The sequence below is a fragment of the Amborella trichopoda genome, chromosome 6 (genome assembly GCF_054954075.1).
Source record: "Amborella trichopoda isolate Santa Cruz 75 chromosome 6, AtrichopodaSantaCruz75HAP2 v2.0, whole genome shotgun sequence".
Lineage (NCBI taxonomy): Eukaryota > Viridiplantae > Streptophyta > Magnoliopsida > Amborellales > Amborellaceae > Amborella > Amborella trichopoda.
The window spans coordinates 24922699-24943001 of NC_142341.1; the positions used below are offsets into that span (position 1 = coordinate 24922699).

The 20303-nt window shown below is 34.1% G+C and overlaps 1 protein-coding gene across 1 annotated transcript; it reads right to left on the reverse strand.

Moving 5' to 3' along the window:
* Positions 1-304: 304 nt before the first annotated feature.
* Positions 305-1365, reverse strand: LOC18440120 (amino acid-ligase). Its single transcript, XM_006850272.4, has 2 exons — positions 932-1365; positions 305-657 (listed from the first exon to the last, which is right to left on the reverse strand). Exons 1-2 carry the CDS (start codon positions 1251-1253, stop codon positions 518-520), a joined length of 462 nt encoding a protein of 153 aa, XP_006850335.1. The 5' UTR covers positions 1254-1365; the 3' UTR covers positions 305-517.
* Positions 1366-20303: the final 18938 nt, after the last annotated feature.

Sequence of the window (20303 nt, forward strand, 5' to 3'; positions counted from 1 at the left end):
TATCTATCATTTGTCTTCTCGTATTTCTATGAATTTGACCTCTTGTATCTTGCAATATCCACTTTATCGATGTTTTTGAGGTGTTCCATTACTCAAGGGACTATGTTGACCCCAATATCTCCTTTTCGCCAGGCTTGAAACTATGATTTGGGAATGGATTTCTTTGATGGATCATAAAGATTTACAAGCGTGAATGAGGAAGATAAAATGGGTTTCTAAATATCTTTGAGAGATTGAAGCCATGGAAAAAGTGCTGCATCTCTCTGTTTTGGGGCAGAGAGAGGGAGGTTTCAGGGCATATGTCTTTGAAGAATTGAGACTGAAATTATGATACAGAACTCCAGCATAGAAACCGGGTGCTTCAAAGAGGAAGACACCCAAATAAACAGGAAAGATGAGAACAGGAAAGGAAGTACTAAACAAATTCAACAAATCTATAATTTAACACACTAAAATATAGACAAGGAAATTTTATCTTGTGATACAAAAAGCTTCGCCTTTTTTTAAATTTCCAAATTCATCTCCCTCTTTTACATGTGGGTGCAGTCAAGGCCGTCTGATCTTCTAAAGAGGTCTTCCTCTTACTACCAATGTCATTAATCTCCTCTTTTGAATCACAGAAGACATTTCTGTTCTCAACTGAAGCGTTCTGTGATCCTGCATAGGTAAATGTTGAGACCACCTTATATAAATAAAATGAGAAGAATTAAAATAAGTGAGAATATACGAATTCTAAACAAAATAAGAGAGAATATACGAATTCTAGACATTTTTCTTTTGTGTGAAGAGTAAAGAGAGAGGACACAAGCTAGACAGAGAGATAGGCAGATGTGCCCTGTTTCGACAAGGTTCGATGGAGAAAGCAATTAATAGACACACACAAGCTCAATCAAAGCAAAGATACCAAAGAATTTCACGAAGTACAACTCACCTCTGCTATCGAGGACACAGAGAGGCCTCCCATCAACCAAAATAGCATCGTGCAGATGATTACCAGTCGAAAGCCCCTTGGCCTCAAAGAAAGAAAGAATCGATCTCCAAGGAAGAGAAGAAACAAAATCAGAGTCCCTGCTTACAGAATGGCCATTGATCTTCACAGAACAGGGGTCAAGCCCAAAGCTCTTCGCTATAAACCCTAAATCTATCCTTTCATATGCCGACACCATAAGCATCAGGAACTTGGTTTTGCAGTGGAGATTAATGGCTATGTCCCTGCAATAAAAGCTATGATTATCACCGGTAATACGAGACATTGTAAAGGAGCCTTAGAGGAGAAGAAGAGCACCATTTCACTTTATTTTCATGGCCTCAGTTCAAATAAATTTCAGGAAGCTTCAAGTGAAGAGGTGGTGCCATTTTTATCCGGACCCGGTTTCTATGCGCCAAACCCGCATATGTAGAAATGCGGGCCTATTAAAGATGGATTTTTAGACTTAAGTTTTTAAAAACATGTAGTCCCTAATATGAAGATCATGTGGCAGTTTTATTCGGACCCTGTTTCTATGCGGCCAAGCCCGCATATATGGAAATGCGGGCTTATTAATAAATCTATTTTTGAGATGGATTTTTTGGACTTAATTTTTAAAAACTAAAAATAAGCATTCCGGTAAGAAAACATTTGGACCTTTAGTTTTCATTATTTTTATATGTAACACCTACTTGCGTCCTTTATTTTTAGATGTAACACCTACTTGCATTAATAGATTGGGAAATTACATTTTGAAGGTGCTAATTGGCGGGCTTATTAATAAATCTATTTTTGAGATGGATTCTTTGGACTTAATTTCGGGCCTATTAAAGATGGATTTTTAGATTTAATCTTTAAAAACATGTAATCCGTAATATAAATATCATGTGGCATTTTTATTCGGACCCGGTTTCTATGCGGCCAAGCCTGCATATGTAGAAATGCGGGCTTATTAATAAATCTATTTTGAGATGGATTTTTTGGACATAATTTTTAAAAACTAAAAATAAGCATTATGGTAAGAAAACATTTGGACTTTTAGTTTTCATTATTTTTTATATGTAACACCTACTTGCATCCTTTATTTTTAGATGTAACACCTACTTGCATTAATAGATTGGGAAATTACATTTTGAAGGCGTAAATTGGAGGTGCCAGCGGTAGGAATGGATAGTACAATGTAGTAATTGGGTATTGGAATGCTACCACCACGACCACAACCCCTTTCCTTACCTACATCCATCTTTACGATGGATGTTTTACCTTTTTTAGATTGCATATGTAGTCATCCAATCCGGCCAACATGAAATAAATTTTCCTTGTTTTTCGGAAACGGTTAGCATGCGGGCAGCTCGCGTATTGTAGAAATACGAGTTTGGCCATAAATATATATTTACATATAATTTGATCTTAATTTTTTGAGTATATATAGTCTTTAACATAATGATCGAATATAAAAAAAAATATATGAAAACTAAAAATAGTATTATATTAAAAAAACATTTGGACCGTTAGTTACAATTTTTTTTAGATGGACCACTTATTTGTACCCATCTTTAAGATGGATGCTTTATATCTCTGGACCGTATAATGTAGAAATGCGGTCCAATCCACATGAAACAATTGTTTTTTTTATTGGACACTATTTGACGATAGAGGAATGATCCAATGCAACCGTTGTATCTTAATATAATGAGGCGGTGTGTTGGCCACTTTTTGGCCATTGGATTCTATTGAGTCCACCTCATGCCCGCCTCTATCTACCGCCTAAGACATAAACCAGAGGAGTTGAGAGAGAGACATGGAGACCATTGGGAGGGAGACAGAAAAAGAGGGAGGGGAGACATTTTCTACAGCCATGCAAAAGTCTTTATTTCTTTCTCTAAGTACTCTCTCTATCGGTACTATCTCTTTCGCTCTCTAGATTTGCGGCATTTCTCTGCATCTTCACAGGCCAACACGCCATTACCACACCACTCCAATCTTTCTTCCATTTAAAAAGATAACAAAACCGTTGTTTCTAAGACCAGGTTTCTTTGAAAGCTTTTTTATCTCATACATTGATCGTCAACGTCCATCTCAACTTGAGTCAGTTCATATCCTCTAGCTTCTACTGTATGCCATAGTCTCCATTTCTCATAGGCTTCTTTAGTTGCAGAGAGAAGAAGCACTGTTATGATCAAAACATGGCGTTGAAAATGAAGGATTTTTTAGTGTTGAATACAGTAACTTCTACAAAACGTGTTTTACAGAGCATTAGGTGAAGGGACCAGGTCCTGTTTGAAGGCTTCTCATCTCCATGGCCACACCGTCCACCTCATCTTCCGAACGGTTCAAATTTCTCTGTTCCTGCTCTATATGTGCTTTTAAGATCCATTTGAGCATATGAATGAGCACAAGGGGTTCATAGTTGCAGAAGAAGATGCGTTTTTTAATACAAAAATGGCTAGCAAATGAAAAGATTTTGACTGTTTTGAATCAATCTGTACAAAAATTACCCGTCTATTTCAGGGATCATGGAATAAATCAGTACAAAAAGGTACAAAACTGCTTTAAAACTCAGGCTACTGTATAGTTTTCTTTTCAAAAAATGGAAGGAAAGTCTGGAATTTGGTGTGAAGTATCTGGTTTTTAGTGAAAAGTTAGTGTTGAATATTAAGAAGGAAGGAGATATCGAGGTATGAGATAACTAAATTAATACGGTTTTTTTGTCTATTTTGGTATTCTTTATGTACTTTAATCCTTGAAGTTGAGATTTACTCCTATGCTTGGATTTCACTTTTGATTTCAAGGGATAAGACTAAACTATGCACTTTTGGCAAGAAAATGTCAATTTTCAAGTGTAATTTACTATGATTTTCACTGCAAAGGATATCCAACTACATTTCTCAAAATATGTTTTGATCAGTGTTTCTTTTCACAGATTTTAATCTCTGCAATATGCATTTATTGTTCAGTAAAAGTTATGTAACTTTTGGTAGCAACAATATGCATTTATTTTTTAGAATCTCGTGATGCTTTTGGCATATAAATATAGGAAATTTAAGCAATATCTTTGCCAGAAACCTTGATAGTACTGAACTATTGATGTTGCTTAACATGAAATATCTCTTTATAGCGTTAAATAAATCCGTTTTTGAACTATAAATTGATAATTTCACTTAACCTTGTTGAAATCTGTAGAAATATGGAAGATATAATGGCTTCATTGAATATAGGAGATTGTTCAGGGTTTAATTTTTTGGGTTTTCTTTTCTTTTTGGTTTTTCTTTCTTATGAATTGAGGAACTTTGTGATTTGTTTTAAGGTTTTTTTTTTTGGAATTTTAGTGGAATGTGCTACTGCCTTTATCCTAAGGAAAACATCTAATGAAATGTAATACCCCAATCATTCTGATTTGTAGTTGTAGAGTAGAATCAACAATTGATTCTTTTCTTTGATAAATTACATCCAATCAACATTTTGCCCCCCAATATGCAAGTTTCCTCTATGTGGCAGAAGCTTAAGGGTTGGTTCCTTGGGAAATACGTGAGTTATCGCCAGAATTTTTGAGAAGTGTGATTTTTTAATGTTTATTGAATGTTTTTGGGGTCTGTTTTTTTGTAGAATGAGTTTAATGGCATGCAACTATTTAAAGGTATCTATTTTATGTCAAAGCTTAGAGATTTCTAGGAACTTGTACAATGTTCTTGGTGAGTTTAACCTAAAAATATTGCTGCAATGGAATTCAAATGTTTTTTTTTATCAATTTTTCATAAATATCCTGACAAATTGGTAGTTCTGCCAAGTTATATTTTGGATCATTCAATGCATTTATTGGATCTTTGTAAACTTTTTGGCGAATTTCTTTTATGGTTTGTGCATGAAGTTGATTTGTTTTATTTTCTTCTATCATTGCGAAACTCCTAAATTTTTTAAGCTCCCCATTATTTTCTTGGTATTGTATTCGGAAAATTTAAAAATTGCAAAGTCCTCATGGGAATGATGTTTTTTGCATAGGTTATTATTGCATACATATTGTCATGGATATTGACAAATATCAGAGTCATGCTGTCACCAATGCTGTTGTAAGTTACAATGAGATGAATTCTTGGGCCATTACTCCTATTGTAGGTGAGGATGAGTATACAGTTGAAAATATGGTGGAAGCTTCTCATTATGTCAAAGATGATGATAGAAGATAGAAAATTCTATGGTAAAAGTTGTAATTGAATCTGACAAAAATTTTAAGTTTGAACCATTTGAAGGAATGGAATTTGAATCTCAAGAATCTACGAAGGAGTTCTATAATGAATATGCTAGGAGGGTAGGCTTTAGCATGTGTGCCAGTAGCCTTTATTATACGCATGATGGAATTGCTAATGCTAAAAGATTTGTTTGTTCAAAACAAGGATTTCAAGAGAATAAATATATGGACAATGAAAATAGAATTAAAAGACCACATGCAATTACTCGAGAAGGGTGTAAGACAATGATGATGGTGAAAAAAATTGATAGTGGAAGATGGGTGATTAGGAAGTTTATAAAAGATCACAACCATTTGCTAGCTAAGCCAGAAAAAGTTCAATATCTATGATCACATAAGAAGATGACCAACACGACACAACATATTATAGACACAAGCACCAGTGCAGGATTACATCCGCGTCTTACAATGTCTGTGCTTAGCAAAGAAGCGGGTGGAAGTAACAATCTTGCATTCACTGATCGTCATTGTTGAAATCACATTGCCAAAAATCGGCAAAAGAGATTTGAAAAAGGAGATATTCAACTTGTCCTTGAATACTTTAGAAATATGCAATTTGATAATCCGACATTTTTCTATGCGATCCAAGTAGATGAGAATGGACATTTGACTAGAATATTTGGGTTGATGCTAGATCAAAGATGAACTATCAATTTTTTGGGGATGTTGTTGTGTTTGACACAACTTATTTGATAAACAAGTATCGAATGCCTTTTGCGTCATTTACAAGAGTAAATCACCATCGTCAATCTGTGTTATTTGGTTGTGTTTTACTAGTTGATGAAAGTGAAGAGTCATTTGTTTGGCTTTTTAAGACATGGCTTCAAGTAATGTCTGGCCATCATCCAACTTCAATAATTACTGATCAAGATCTTGCTATGGGAGCAGCCATTAGACGAGTATTTCCAAATACTTGCCATCGCCTTTGCTTATGGCACATTTTGAAGAAAGTACAACATAAGTTGTCTCGTGTATGTGCGAAACATGGAAAAAGTTTTAGTGATGATTATCACAAGTGCATCCATAATTATGAGACAATACAAGAGTTTGAATCACATTGGCAAACAATCATTGATCGCTACAATTTAAGAGAGAATAAATGGCTAATCAAAAGATATGGCATTCGTGAGCAATGGGTTCCGGCATTAACACGTTTTTTGCAGAGATGTCTACAACCCAACGTAGTGAGAGTGTGAATTCATTTTTTTATTGCTTTGTAAATGCAAAAAACACTCTAAAAGAATTTGTTGAGAATTATACCCTTGCATTAGATAGTCGGTTTAGAAAGGAGAGAGATGTGAACTTTGAAACAATTTACAAAATGAAGTTTTGAAAACTTATTTTCCAATGGAGAAAGAAGCATCATGTATTTATGCCAAAGCAATGTTTGAAAAATTCCAAGAGGAATTGTGTCGCAGTATCGAGTATGTTGCGATAGAATCAAAGAATGATGGAGAAATCATTGTATTTAAAGTCTCAAAATATGACGAAGAGAAAAAGGTATTCATTGTTACATTGAAGTACTTGAAATCAAAGCAACTTGTAGTTGCCAATTGATTGACGTCGTTGGATTACTTTGTGGACACATTTTAATTGTTCTTAGAATGAAAAATATTTTTAAAATCCCAACTTGTTACATCTTGAAGTGATGGACAAAAATCCAAGAAAGGGTGCGCAATAGATGAACATGGTCATACAATGCATGTTGATTTGCATGAATCCTTGACTGTGCGACTCAATGAATTATATAGAAGGGCGATAAACTTTGCAGAGAATGGAGCTATGCATAAAAAAACATTTCAAGAAGCAATGTGTGTTCTTGATGAGGGCTTCAGAAGAGTTGCAATTGTCGAAGAAAATATTTATAAAATACATCAAGAAGCAGCCCAAAAGATTCCCAAGTTTTGCAATTAAATGTCAATATAAGTAAAGATGTGAATTTAATAAACAATAAGAGAGTGCTTGACCCCATGCCAGTGAAGACGAAAAGGAAGCCTCCTAAGCATCGGTTGAAATCCTTCTTAGAGAATACACAAAAAAATGATAGGAAATGTACCATGTGTAAAGGTAGTGGTCATGATAAGAGGAATTGCCCAACTTTGAGGAGTATTCTGAATACCGAAGAATGCAAATCAAGAGGTACTTAAATTCACCCCTTTTTTAAATCCATCATTTTCAATTGTTGATGAATTTGTAATTGATCTCTCTCTCTCTTTCTCTTCCCCCCTCTCCCCTCTCCCACCCCGCCACCCTCAATTAATTAGCATTTTGTTTGTAACAGATTCAAGTGACAATCATGCTCCTTATGTTTGAAGAGTATTGGAGAAGTTACATTAGTAATTACCGGTAATTAAGGTTTACTGCATTGTTAACTGTTATTGTAAATTGGTTTTGTGATCTCAAGTATAAAAACCAATTGCATGTTGCAGGAAGTTGCTATTTTGGTCTCATGAAAGTCAGCTTATTAAGAACAATTGAGGGATCTCTCATTAGCACCACTTCTTGTTCTCAAGAAATTTCTCTTTTGATAGAACTTGTGATCTCTCATTAGCACCACTTTTTATAAAGAATGCTACCTCAAGCACCATTTTTTTTTGTTTTGTACATGTTGCCATTTTCTAAAGGGTACTTTATTTAATAGAATGTCGCCTCAAGGACTATTTTTTGTATATGTGGCCATTTTCCATGGGGCCTCCAACACATATAATTTTGGACTAAATAGAATACAATCCAAGGTTTACTGCATTGAATAGTTTCTCTACAGTTGGTGGTAAACTTTTTGTAAGTCAGTTACATTGAATCAATAGATGAAAAGCTTGTCATTTGCTTTGATTTGCGATCCATTAAATTTATGATAAGATCTCTCTTTCTTTCTCTCTCTCTCTCTCCATGTTGTACAGAGCATCATCATGTTTTATATCTAAAACAATCTTCTCTCTCTCTCTCTCTTCATGTTGTGTAAAGCATCATCAAGTTTTATGTCCAGAATAAACACCCTAATTTCTTCAAACCATCAATGAAATCTGATTTTCTTTATAATAAATTGTATTTAACATAACCCCAACTGTATAATGAAGTATGGTTTGTCACATATAGGGACCACACAATTGCATGAATGAAATTCTAGTTGTAAAGAATAGAATAATCCAAATGAAAATATATTGATAAGAAACTTCTTTACAATGAAGTAATGAAACATAATTTAGGCTGATCACCACTAATTTGGATGAAATACAAAAAAGGAAAGGGCAAATTGTTTAGTCATTTCTCTCAAGTACTGCAATGTAGACTTTTAACACATGCCCTCTTTTCTTTTCAACACATGCTTCCTAGAAACCCCTTGCAAAGCCTTCCTCTAATATTGACAAAATTCCTTAAGAGAGTTGCTTGATGGATTGGTTTGGAAGATAAGCAACCAACTCATGATTGTCACGTGCAACCAAAAAATTGATATCATCATGAAAGAACACTCGATAGATTTTCTTAGGATCCACATTGATAACTTCCACGATACGTAGATACAAGTATTTAGTCTCTTTTCTTCGCTTTGGGATAGAGATGTTTAACAACAAATATCAGTAGAAAATACCATTAAGATCATGAACCATAGTGTGGACATTCCTCACTAACTGTGAGAAAAATTTCTCTCTCTTACACACACACTCAAATAACTAGAGCGTTACTAATTAACAACCAAAAGGCTAGTCAAGCACTACTCAAGCAAGTATGTTTACTAAGAAAAGGGATTATATTACACATTAGATAAGATAAATTTGCAAGCATGATCTGGACATAAGAACAAATTGAGAAATAACTCTAAATTCTCAACTCTAATAATAACTACTTTTATTTTCCAACTGTTTAACGGTAGCGCAGGGTTGTCGCATCACTTTTGGAAATTAATAGATGAAAGGAAAAAAAAACAAGTAAAGAGAAAATCCAACTAAAGATAAATAGAAAATGAAATTTTGTATCCCTTTACTAAACCATTAGCAAGTGTAACCTTCCGATTTTAGCATAAAAGTTCCTCTGCAGCAAGTTTGTTAAGAAAATGATTTATAGGATACATTAAATAAGATGAGTTTGTAAGCATGACCCAAACATAAGAACAAACTGAGACATGACCCAGCAAATCAGATGATGGACTGTTTGATGAACTATCATGCTTCCAGATTGTTGAATCAATGAAAGAAGAAACAAACCTATATTGAGCATCTCAAAGAGGACCTCAGTTGCCTCACTGATTTCTTGGGTCTTGCAAAACCCATGAATCAAAGCTTTATAAGTGAACTGGTCGAGTTTGAGTCCTCCTTCCAACATCATATTTCTCCAAGCAAACACCATGTCCGCTCTCTTGGAATAGGCATCGATCAAAGTATTGCATGAAGTATGCCTAAGTAAAACTAACTAGAATTGTGCCTAAGTAAAATACCCCAAGGCATAGAATGTCCTAAGCGAGAAGATAAAAGTGTTGTCTCTAACAAAAACTCAACACAAGCCCCATTAAAGCACTTCAACAAAATTGGAGAAAAAAAGAAACAAGAAAGATGGCATACCACATAGATTGGTAATAGCATTTGAAATGGCCAACGCCGTGCAGACACCCTTTCCAGACCCTGACATATTTTCACCGAGCAAAAGCTTGGAAAACCTTTCTTTCTTCATCTCGATTTCTATAAACCCAAGTAAGAATCAAACGAGTAATATTGGGCTAAAAAATGAGAAAGAAGAAACAGAAGAAGTGAAAGAGAGTGAAACCCAGCTAGTTCTTCTTCAATTCATGTGAAAATTCCATACCAACTGAAAAAAAAAATCCACTTGCCTAGAGAGAGTCAAAAGCTTGGGTGCTTGCCTAAATTCAAAACATTTATCAAAAACCCAAAATCCCATCATATCTAGTTTTATAAAAAATAAGGGTTCTTGCCAAAAAACAGAATTTTAAGGAAAAGCCCAAAACCCAATTTCTTTCTCCATTACAATAACTAGCGAATAAATGATAAACGTTCATACAAAGCTTGAGAGAGAGTCTTCAAAATGCCCAAAAATTGCAGATAAAATCAAAAAAGAAACTCACCTGAATACTTGAGTTCATGTTTCTCACTCTTCACCTCTTTAACAACACAATCTTCCTCACCCAATAGGTGGGGACTCTTCAGAGCAAGTACTACTGCAACCTTCATCATTTCCATCTCTTTGCTGCTCACTAGTTGAAGCCTCAGAACAAGTGCTACTCTCTACTATAACCTGCCCTCCTTCTCTAACTCTATCACCATTAGCAATCTCACCAACTTCCACCCACCAGTGGATCACATCCATCAATTTCCACCCCATTCGTTCAATCCCCCACCTCCCCCATCTTAAAACCTCCAAATAAACCCTAATATGAATTGGGTCTCTTTGAAAAAGCTCAAAATCTTCCTCAGCTGCTTTCAAAAGAGAAAAACCAAAGGTGGGCAAGCATAAGCAACCATTGCAAGCAAAACCCTTCAAATATTTCGATACCTAGAAACTCAAAACCTGAATACAACTAGAAAAGGGAGAAGGCTTTCTGTTCACCAGATATGAGAGTTTCAATGCTTCTTTAATGGCGGAAAGGTCTTTGTCATATGCTACCCAAAACCCAATTAGTAGAACATGAAGTAGGGGACGCATATGCCTTTGTGGAGCTTCGTACTGCGTATAAGGCCATGGTTTAGGGTGTGAAAGGCGTGCATAGAGCTCAAACAACACATGATAATATTCTGGATGTGAAATGACCATGAATACTGATGAACGCTCTGCCTTATTCGACTCCTCCATTTTCTCTTTTCCCACCTTTTTTTCTCTAAGAAATCAGCAGAGAGAACCCTTGGTGGTCACCATGGAGAGAGAGAGAGAGAGAGCACCCACCGTTCGTCACGGGGAGAGACCCCACAGGTTTGAAAGAGGGATTCCACTTCAAATTCAAATTTTGAAATTTATAGAATAACTTTTTGTTGGTTACATGTGGACCATCAGATTAAAGTAGATCATATGGTTGAAATAAAGCCACGTCACCCTCTCATTCTACTATAATGCAACCGTTGCATTGGATCATTCCTCTTGACCATAATGTCCATGATCTTCTCTTGAAAGGTCTCCTCGGACATAATCAATGAATAGGTTTTGCCCTTTGGCCTTTGGTCTTTTTGGAAAATGTTGTTTAGTTGAGGATGATATTATACATTGACTTTCTCGGGTACAAGACTTTGGGATCTTTTTTTTTAGGAAAATATCTCTCAGCACTTTAGTTTGGTATACCATTTTTTATTTTTATTTTTGACAAATTCAGAATTTTTAAAAATTCTTGACAACATAGAGGTTACATAAAACATCTTTTCTAACCCCCGACCCAATTGACACTTTCTTTTTTTGACAATTTTTTAGCGCAAGAAAAATTTAAACAGATATTTATTTCTTTATAAACCTCTCTCTTTTTCTATAATCTCTCTCTCCGTGAACCTCTCTTACTTTCTCGAACCTCTCTCTCCTGAACTTCTTTGTCTCTCTCCATCTCTCCGCTCACATTAATCCCCGACAGCTATGGGTTTAAAAAAAAAAAAGAGGTATCTTTTTAAATTTTATTTAGGCAAAAAAAGTGAAATGAAAATGAGTCATATGGGTAGAAGATGTATTTTTTGAAACCTCAATGCCGCTAAAAAGTTTTTAAAACTCTATGTATATTGGGGAATGGTACACCAAAATAAGATGTACGAAAGATATTTTTCCTTTGTTTTATATTGAAATTTTGAGAATGATTATTTTTAAAAGAAAATAATTTAGATTTTGAGTTTTTTAATATTTAGATCTCACCCTCTAGAATTTGCATGGCTTCTATTCAATCTTGAGAGTTTTTTTCTTTCAACTACAGTGTGATTTGAAGACTTTTTATTGAGATCAGTCTATATCGAGGTTTTTTAAAACTGGATCGATGATCGAGATTGACCATCCATAAAACAGGGTTGGACCGGTAGATTGAAGGTCTAGATAAGAAAAATGGCTGATCCGGCCTTAAAAAAAAACAAAAAATACCAAAGTTCCTTAAAAATATTGTTTTTGAGTTTCTAAAAAAGGGCTAGTGCATTATGTAGTTTTATAATTTTAAAAAAATACGTGAATATTGAGACATCATTCCCTCTCTGAATGTCCAGTTGACATTACATTCACATCATTTCAAAAAGGAGCTTACGGTTATCGAGGATATAAATACATGATCCAAATTGGAGCATACAACTATTGAAATACAATTTAAAATAAAGGCGGCTTGTGTTGTTAACATTCATTAAAGTGTCTAAACAATTAATTTTAATATAATTATATTATTTTTTGCAAATTAATTATGTATAATTTTTTAATTATATGTAATTTAAACATAATTATATATACTTTTATTTTTATAAATCACAAAAATAAATATCATTAATTAAAAACCTAATATAAGCTTCAATTAAAAAATCCTTTAGATGAAAAAATTTACATGACCCAACCTGAGGGATTTGAGGAGAAATAGAAAGAGAACCTAATATGCAAACTTAATAAAACCCTTTATAACTTGAAACAAGCATTGCGAAAGTGGTACATAAAATTTCAAGAGACTCTTACTCTTACAGGGTTCTCTACAAATAATGAGGATTATTACATATATCAAAATGTCAGCAGGAGTGATGTGGTCTTTATATCATTATATGTGGATGATATGCTAACTGTTAGTAGCATAATTGCTCTAGTAGTATAGATGAAAAATTTTCTTGCATAACACTTCAATATGAAAGATCTTGGAGAAGCTTCATATGTATTAGGAATCAAGATAATAAAAAATAAGAGAGAGAAGACTATCCAACTTTTCCAAGCAACCTACTGTAAGAGGATACTGGAAAAGTTTGATATGAGTATGTCTAAGCCCATGTCTACCTTAATAGACCAAAAGATGAAGCTTAGTAATAAAATGTGTCCTACTGAAGACATGGATATAAGATGCATGAAGAAAGTGCCATATAGGAGCGCAATTGGGTCCCTTATGTACGCCATGACGAGAACAAGACCTGACTTGTCGTTCATCATGAGTTTGATGAGCCGTTTCCAAAGCAATCCAAGAGAGGAGCATTGGAAAACAGTAAAAATAATTATCAAATATTGAAAGGGGACTGTAACAATCCTAAACTTTCAATATATATATATATATATATATATATATATATATATATATATATATATATATATATATATATATATATATATATATATATATATATATATATATATATATATATATATATATATATATATATATATATAATATAAATAAATAAGTAATTCTTTATAGTGTGATGGTCCATATAAGTATTATAGTCCTTAGGGACCATCACCACTTTTGTTAACTTTTTCCTTTCATTACCACGTCCTTTAGTGGACGTGGGCTTTAAACGTTTCATGTCTAATATAATTGTTACACCTCATGTATGAGGTGTAACTTAATAAAATAATATAATAAGGTATCTTAAGAATTTAAATAGGAGAGGCGAGGACTCCCACCCTAGAAAATTTTTGAGATCTTTCTCTCTCTAGTCGAAACGCAGTGAGCTCTTTCTCTCTTTAGCCGAATTTTTATCGGAAGCTCCCTCTCAAATATTTTAAGTAAGTGACTTCATTATCTTGAAAAATAATATGTTCTTTTTAAAAATGAAATGAAATAATTACTTCTGCTTATTATCATGAATTTTAGGCGTGATAAATTTTATGCGCAAGCGACCTCATTATTTTGAAAAATAATATTTTTAATAAAATTGTGATATTTTATCTATGTTAGAAATCTTAAATGCTGTAAATTCTTAGAAAAATAAATTTATTTATTTTTCTTGTCTATTGTTAGAAAATTTTAGATACTGTAAAATTATTAAAAATAAATGTGATATTTCTGCTTTTAGTAAAATTGTGAGATTTCTTTCTACTGTTTTTGAATATTTAGACATTGTAAATTTCATGTGCAAATGACAGCCTTATTATTTGAAAACTGATATTTTGCAATTGATTATAGCATTGTCTGTGAAATATTTATTTGCGAATTAACATCCCATAAATTGTGATAATTCCGTATTCTTGAATTTCTATAAGAATTTTCCTATACATATTAGATTGGCAATTATACTAGAATGTCTTTACGAACCACTACCTTTTTAAATTTGAGCCCAAAATATTTGACTGGTTATTTTTGAAATGTTATTGAAAGTGACTGTTATTAATGGTTTCAATGAAATTCATATTAATAATTTCAGTGATACGTTGAGTACATGATATTGCTGTTTTTTGGATGTTTAAATAGATTTAGAAATACTTTAAGTATGCAAGTGGACTCATCCGGTTCGCTGGTGAGGTATAAGTGGACCTGCAGAGATTAAGTGGACTTATCTGAGACGCCGATAGGGATTAAGTGGACCCATCAGGACGCTGATGGGGTATATAGGTGACCTACTTGGGACGGCAGTAGGGTAATTTGTAAAATCCTTTGAATTATGCACTGTCGTTAAAATGTTATATGCACTTCAATTATTCTGATTATACTTAATTATGTATTTTTTAAAGTGAAACTGTTAATGCATTTCTGTTAATAGATCTTCTTTTTGAAAATATTGATATCTTTCAACCAAGATTATTTTTAAGATTATGATGATCACTTACTGAGTAGCCAAACTCATCAAATTATGGTAAACATTTTTTTTCAAGATAATTGTGGTTTCATTTTGAGTGCTCGTCAGGATCAACTCTGGAAGATATTGTAGTTGTGTTTAAACTTTCTTTTGTTACTTTGTAAGAATTCGCCACTGTAAATTTGTCCTATCAAGAGATGTATAAGTGTTTTGACTCTCACATCTCAGGAATATCAGTATTGTAAATTCTTGGCGCATGACAGGGACCATGAACTTTACACTCACATATAAAGGAGGAACTGAAATAACAATAGAGGGATATTCATATGTAAGCTATCTCGCGGATCCAGATGATGTGAAGTCTACAACTGGGTATGTGCTTATGCTAGGAGGGGGTACAGTTTCTTGGAAGTCAAATAAACAAGACATTGTGGCTTTGTCCACCATGAAATCCGAGTATGCGGCATGCTGTTTAGCAACTAAGGAGGCTGTGTGGATTAAGAAGTTTATTAATCAACTTAATTTTCATCCTGTATATTGTGAGGCAGTGCGAATTTTCTACGACAATACGGTGGCTATATGTGTCTTTAAGGACCTCAGTTTCACAAAAATTCAAAGCATATCAAGTCATACTTCTATCACTTGAGAAATGAGGTGAGATTGAAAGAGATCGAGATCAGCTATATATCTAAAGATTTGATGATTGCAGACCTTCTGACTAAGGGAGTTGCCCCTAATATTTTTGTAAGACGTGTAAGAGAGATGGGGATAAGAGAAAGTGAGGAAGAGAGAATGTAAGGCCTTCAAAAGGCCAAGTGGGAGATGTTGGGTTTATGTGGCCTTTAAAGACCTTGTGAGTGTGTAATGAAAAATATTTGTTACAGTGAAATATAAACTTAGTGGGAGTGTGGTTGTAACAATCCTAAAATTTCAAAAAAAAAAAAAAAAAAAAAAAAAAAAGGAGAAAATATGCTTTTAAATAGGTGATGTTCTGTTTGAATATGATGGTCCTTGAGGACCATCACTATTTTCAAAAGATTTGCCTTTGCCTTTACTTTTTTTCTTTTGCCTGCTTTTGCCTCCTGCTGCTTGCAGCTGGCAACGTCCTTTAGCGGACGTGGTTTTCGTACGATAAAAGTCTGCTTTTAACGCGACACCTCAGGTATGAGGTAGAGCGTAATAAAACAATATAATAATACATTATAAGAACTTAAATAGGGGATGTGAGCACTCCCACCCTAAAACAAAACTTTGAGATCTCTCTTTGGTCGAAACACAGTGAACTTCTCTCTCGAACTGAATTTTTTTATCGGAAGCTCCCTCTCAAATAATTGTGGGTAAGTGACATCGTCTTCCTGAAAAATAGTCTATTTTTAATAAATAGTGATATTTCCGTCTAGAATCTTTATTTTATCAGTTTTATGTGTAAGTGACCTCATTGTCTCGAAAAATACTCCATTCTTTTTAAAAATAAAATGAAATAATTATTTCTGCTTATTATCATGAATTTTAGGGGCGATAAATTTTATGCGCACGTGACCTCATTATCTTGAAAAATGATCTTTTAATAAAAATTGTGATATTTTATCTATGCTAGAAATTTTGAATGCTGTAAATTAGAAAAATAAATTTATTTATTTTTCTTGTCTATTGTTAGAAATAAATGTGATATTTCTGCTTTTAGTAAAATTGTGATATTTCTTTCTACTGTTTTGAATATTTAGACATTGTAAAAATTCATGTGCAAATGACTGCCTTATTATTTAAAAATTGACATTTTTGCAATTGATTATAGTATTGTTGTGAAATGTTTATTTGTGAATTGATATTCCATAAATTGTGATAATTCTGTATTCTTGAATTTTTATAAGAGTTTTTCTATACATATTAAATTGGCAATTATGCTAGAATGCCTTTACAAACTGCTACCTTTCTAAATTTGAGCCCAAAATATTTGATTGGTTATTTTTGAAATGTTATAGAGAGTGACTGTTATTAATGGTTTAAGTGAAATTCATATTAATGGTTTCAGTGATATGTTGAGTACATGATATTGCTGCTTTTGAATGTTTAAAGAGATTTAGAAATAATTTAAGTATGCAAGTGGACTCATCCGGTTCGCCGGTGAGGTATAAGTGGACCTATCTGGGACGCCGGTAGGGTTTAAGTGGACTCATCAGGTACGTCGGTGAGGTATAAGTGGACCTGCAGGGATTAAGTGGACCTATCTGGGACGCCGATAGGGATTAAGTGGACCCATCAGGACGCTGATGGGGTATATAGGTGACCTACTTGGGACGCCAGTAGGGTATTTTGTGAGATCCTTTGAATTATGTACTGCCGTTAAAAGTGTTATAAGCATATCAATTACTCGGATTAGACTTAATTATGCATTTATTGAAAGTGAAACTGTTGATGCATTTCTGTTAGTAGATCTCATTTTGGAAAATATTGATATCTTTCAATCATGATTATTTTTAAGGTTATGATGATCACTTACTGAGTAGCCAAACTCATCAAACTATGGTAAACATTTTTTTCAGGATAACTGCGGATTCATTTTCAGTGATAGTCAAGATCAACCTTGGAAGATACTGTTGTTGTACTAGCTTTCTTTACTTACTTTGTAAGACCTCGCCACTGTAAATTTGTCCTATCAATAGATGTATATATGTTTTGTCTGTCACATCTCAGGAATAACAGTATTGTAAATTCTTGGGGTGTGACAATTATGGTATCAGAGCAATAGGTTTAAGATCCTTAGGAAATTTAAAAAGAATATACTTAAAATCACATTTATTGTGTGTACAGACCGGGATAAAGTCAAGGTCCAGAATGGCTGAAGCCAATATGGAAGGAATTCACAAAGCCTTGGAAAATATGGTTGCTCTAATGCAACATCAGATGGAAAATAACAACCCACCCAGGCAGTCAGTTACAAGAAATGGTGGGAGTAATATCGAACAATTTAAGAAATTAAACCCACCTTCTTTTAAGGGTGCTGTAAACCCACTGAAAGCCGAGGGATGGATTATGCAATTTGAAAAGATATTCGAGGTTATGGAATGTCCTGATGATAGGAAGGTGGCCTTGGTAGTTTTTATGTTAGAAGGTGAGGCACAACACCGGTGGCGAATGGCAAAAGGAGTATTGATCAAAGAAAATAAAACCTTGACTTGGGAAGTATTTCTAGAGGCATTTAATGAAAAATATTTCCCAGATTTTATTCGAGACCAAAAAGAAATGGAATTTCTAGAATTAATCCAAGGAAATAGGACAGTAGCACAGTACGAGGCCAAGTTTACTGAATTGGCCAGGTTTGCACCACATATGATTAACAATGAGGCAAGAAAGGTGAAGAAATTTGAAAGGGGTCTCAGGCCAGCTATTAGAAGCAGAATATCAGTCTTGAAATTAAGAACTTATGCTGAAATAGTGGATTGTGCCCAAATTGTCGAAAAAGATTTTGAAGATTACCAAAAGACGAAAAATCAGAACAGTCATGTTAGACCTACATCATCTAATCGACAACAGTTTGAAAGGCCAAACAAGAAGCCAAGGCCCTCGCCATTTCAAAACCCAATAGAACCATGTAGAAAATGTGGGAAAAATCATGGATCAAGCCCTTGTTATTGGAATACCGGAGCCTGTTTTAAATGTGGAAAATTGGGACACCAGATTAAACAATGTCCTAGCTTACAGACACAACAGCTTCCAAAGCAGGGAGAGATAACTCCAAAGCTTCAGATGAAGGGAAGAGTATTTGCGATTACCGAGCAAGAAGCTCAGGCCTCAAAATCAGTGATCCAAGGTACTCTTACTATCTTCCAAAAAGTAGCTCATATTTTGATTGATCCTGGATCTACTCATTCATTTGTGTCACAACACTTTGCATGCCACTTACAAGTAGAACCAGAACAATTAGAATACATTCTAGAGGTAGCCACACCGATGGGAGATTCAATTAACACCAATATAGTGTACAAATCATGTGTAATAAAGATAGAAGAAAAGGAACTGTTGGTTGATTTAATACTCCTAGAAATTCAAGATTTTGATGTAATCTTAGGCATGGATTGGCTTTCTGCATACCATGCAAGTATTGATTGTTATAAGAAAATTGTTACCTTTAGTATTCCGAATCAACCAGTATTTTACTTCAATGGTGTCAAAGAAGACTCCCCATCATATTTAATCTCTTGTATTCGAGCTAATCGCCTCCTTCGAAAAGGGTGTCAAGGCTTTCTTGCCTATATCAAAGAAGATAGGAAGGAAGAAATAAATTTGGATACCACTCCGGTTATCCGAGAATTTCCCGACGTTTTTCTTGAAGAATTGCCAAGATTACCGCCTGACAGGGAAATTGAATTCTCCATTGAATTATTGCCAAGGGTAGCACCAATTTCTAAGGCACCTTACAGAATGGCTCCTGCAGAACTTAAAGAACTTAAACAACAATTAGAAGAATTATTAGATAAAGGTTTTATCAGGCCTAGTGTGTCACCTTGGGGTGCTCCAGTACTGTTTGTCAAAAAGAGAGATGGGACTATGAGATTGTGTATTGATTATAGACAGTTGAACCAAGTGACAGTGAAAAATAAGTATCCATTACCTAGAATTGATGATTTATTTGATCAATTACAAGGATCACAAGTGTTTTAAAAAATTGATCTTAGATCTGGATACCATCAGCTTAAGATTAAAGGTGAAGATATACTCAAGACAGCTTTCAGAACAAGGTATGGCCATTATGAATTTTTAGTTATGCCTTTTGGATTAACTAATGCACCGGCTGCATTTATGGATTTGATGAATCGAATCTTTAGGCCCTTTTTGGATAAATTTATTGTGGTATTCATCGATAATATTTTAATTTATTCCAAGAATCAGAAGGAACATGAGCAGCATGTAAGAATGGTATTGCAAATATTAAGAGAAAATAGATTGTATGCCAAACTTAGTAAATGTGAATTTTGGCTTGAACAAGTGACATTTTTAGGACGTGTCATATCAAAAGAAGGTCTATCAGTTGATCCTTCAAAGGTTGAAACCGTTGTTAATTGGAAACAACCAAGTAATGTGACTGAAGTTCGAAGCTTTTTGGGATTAGCAGGATATTACAGAAAATTTGTAGAAGGATTTTCTGGAATCGCAATCCCATTGACTCGATTAACACAGAAAAATGTCAATTTTGAGTGGACAAGTGAATGTGAGGAGAGTTTTCAAGAACTAAAAGTTCGATTAACTTCAGCACCTATTTTAACTATTCCTGAGGGGAGTGGGGGATTTGTAATTTATAGTGATGCTTCACATAAAGGTTTGGGCTGTGTATTAATGCAATATGGGAAAGTAGTGGCATATGCATCCAGACAGTTGAAAGAATATGAGAAAAAATATCTAATTCATGATTTGGAGCTAGCTGCAATAG

What these genes read in the sequence shown, in the direction of transcription:
- LOC18440120 (XM_006850272.4), bottom strand. Translation starts at nt 1,253, where the DNA reads ATGTCTCGTATTACCGGTGATAATCATAGCTTTTATTGCAGGGACATA. An exon ending in CTGTGTCCTCGATAGCAGAG is followed by an intron (nt 658 to 931) that starts GTGAGTTGTACT and finishes TTACCTATGCAG; the next exon opens with GATCACAGAACGCTTCAGTT.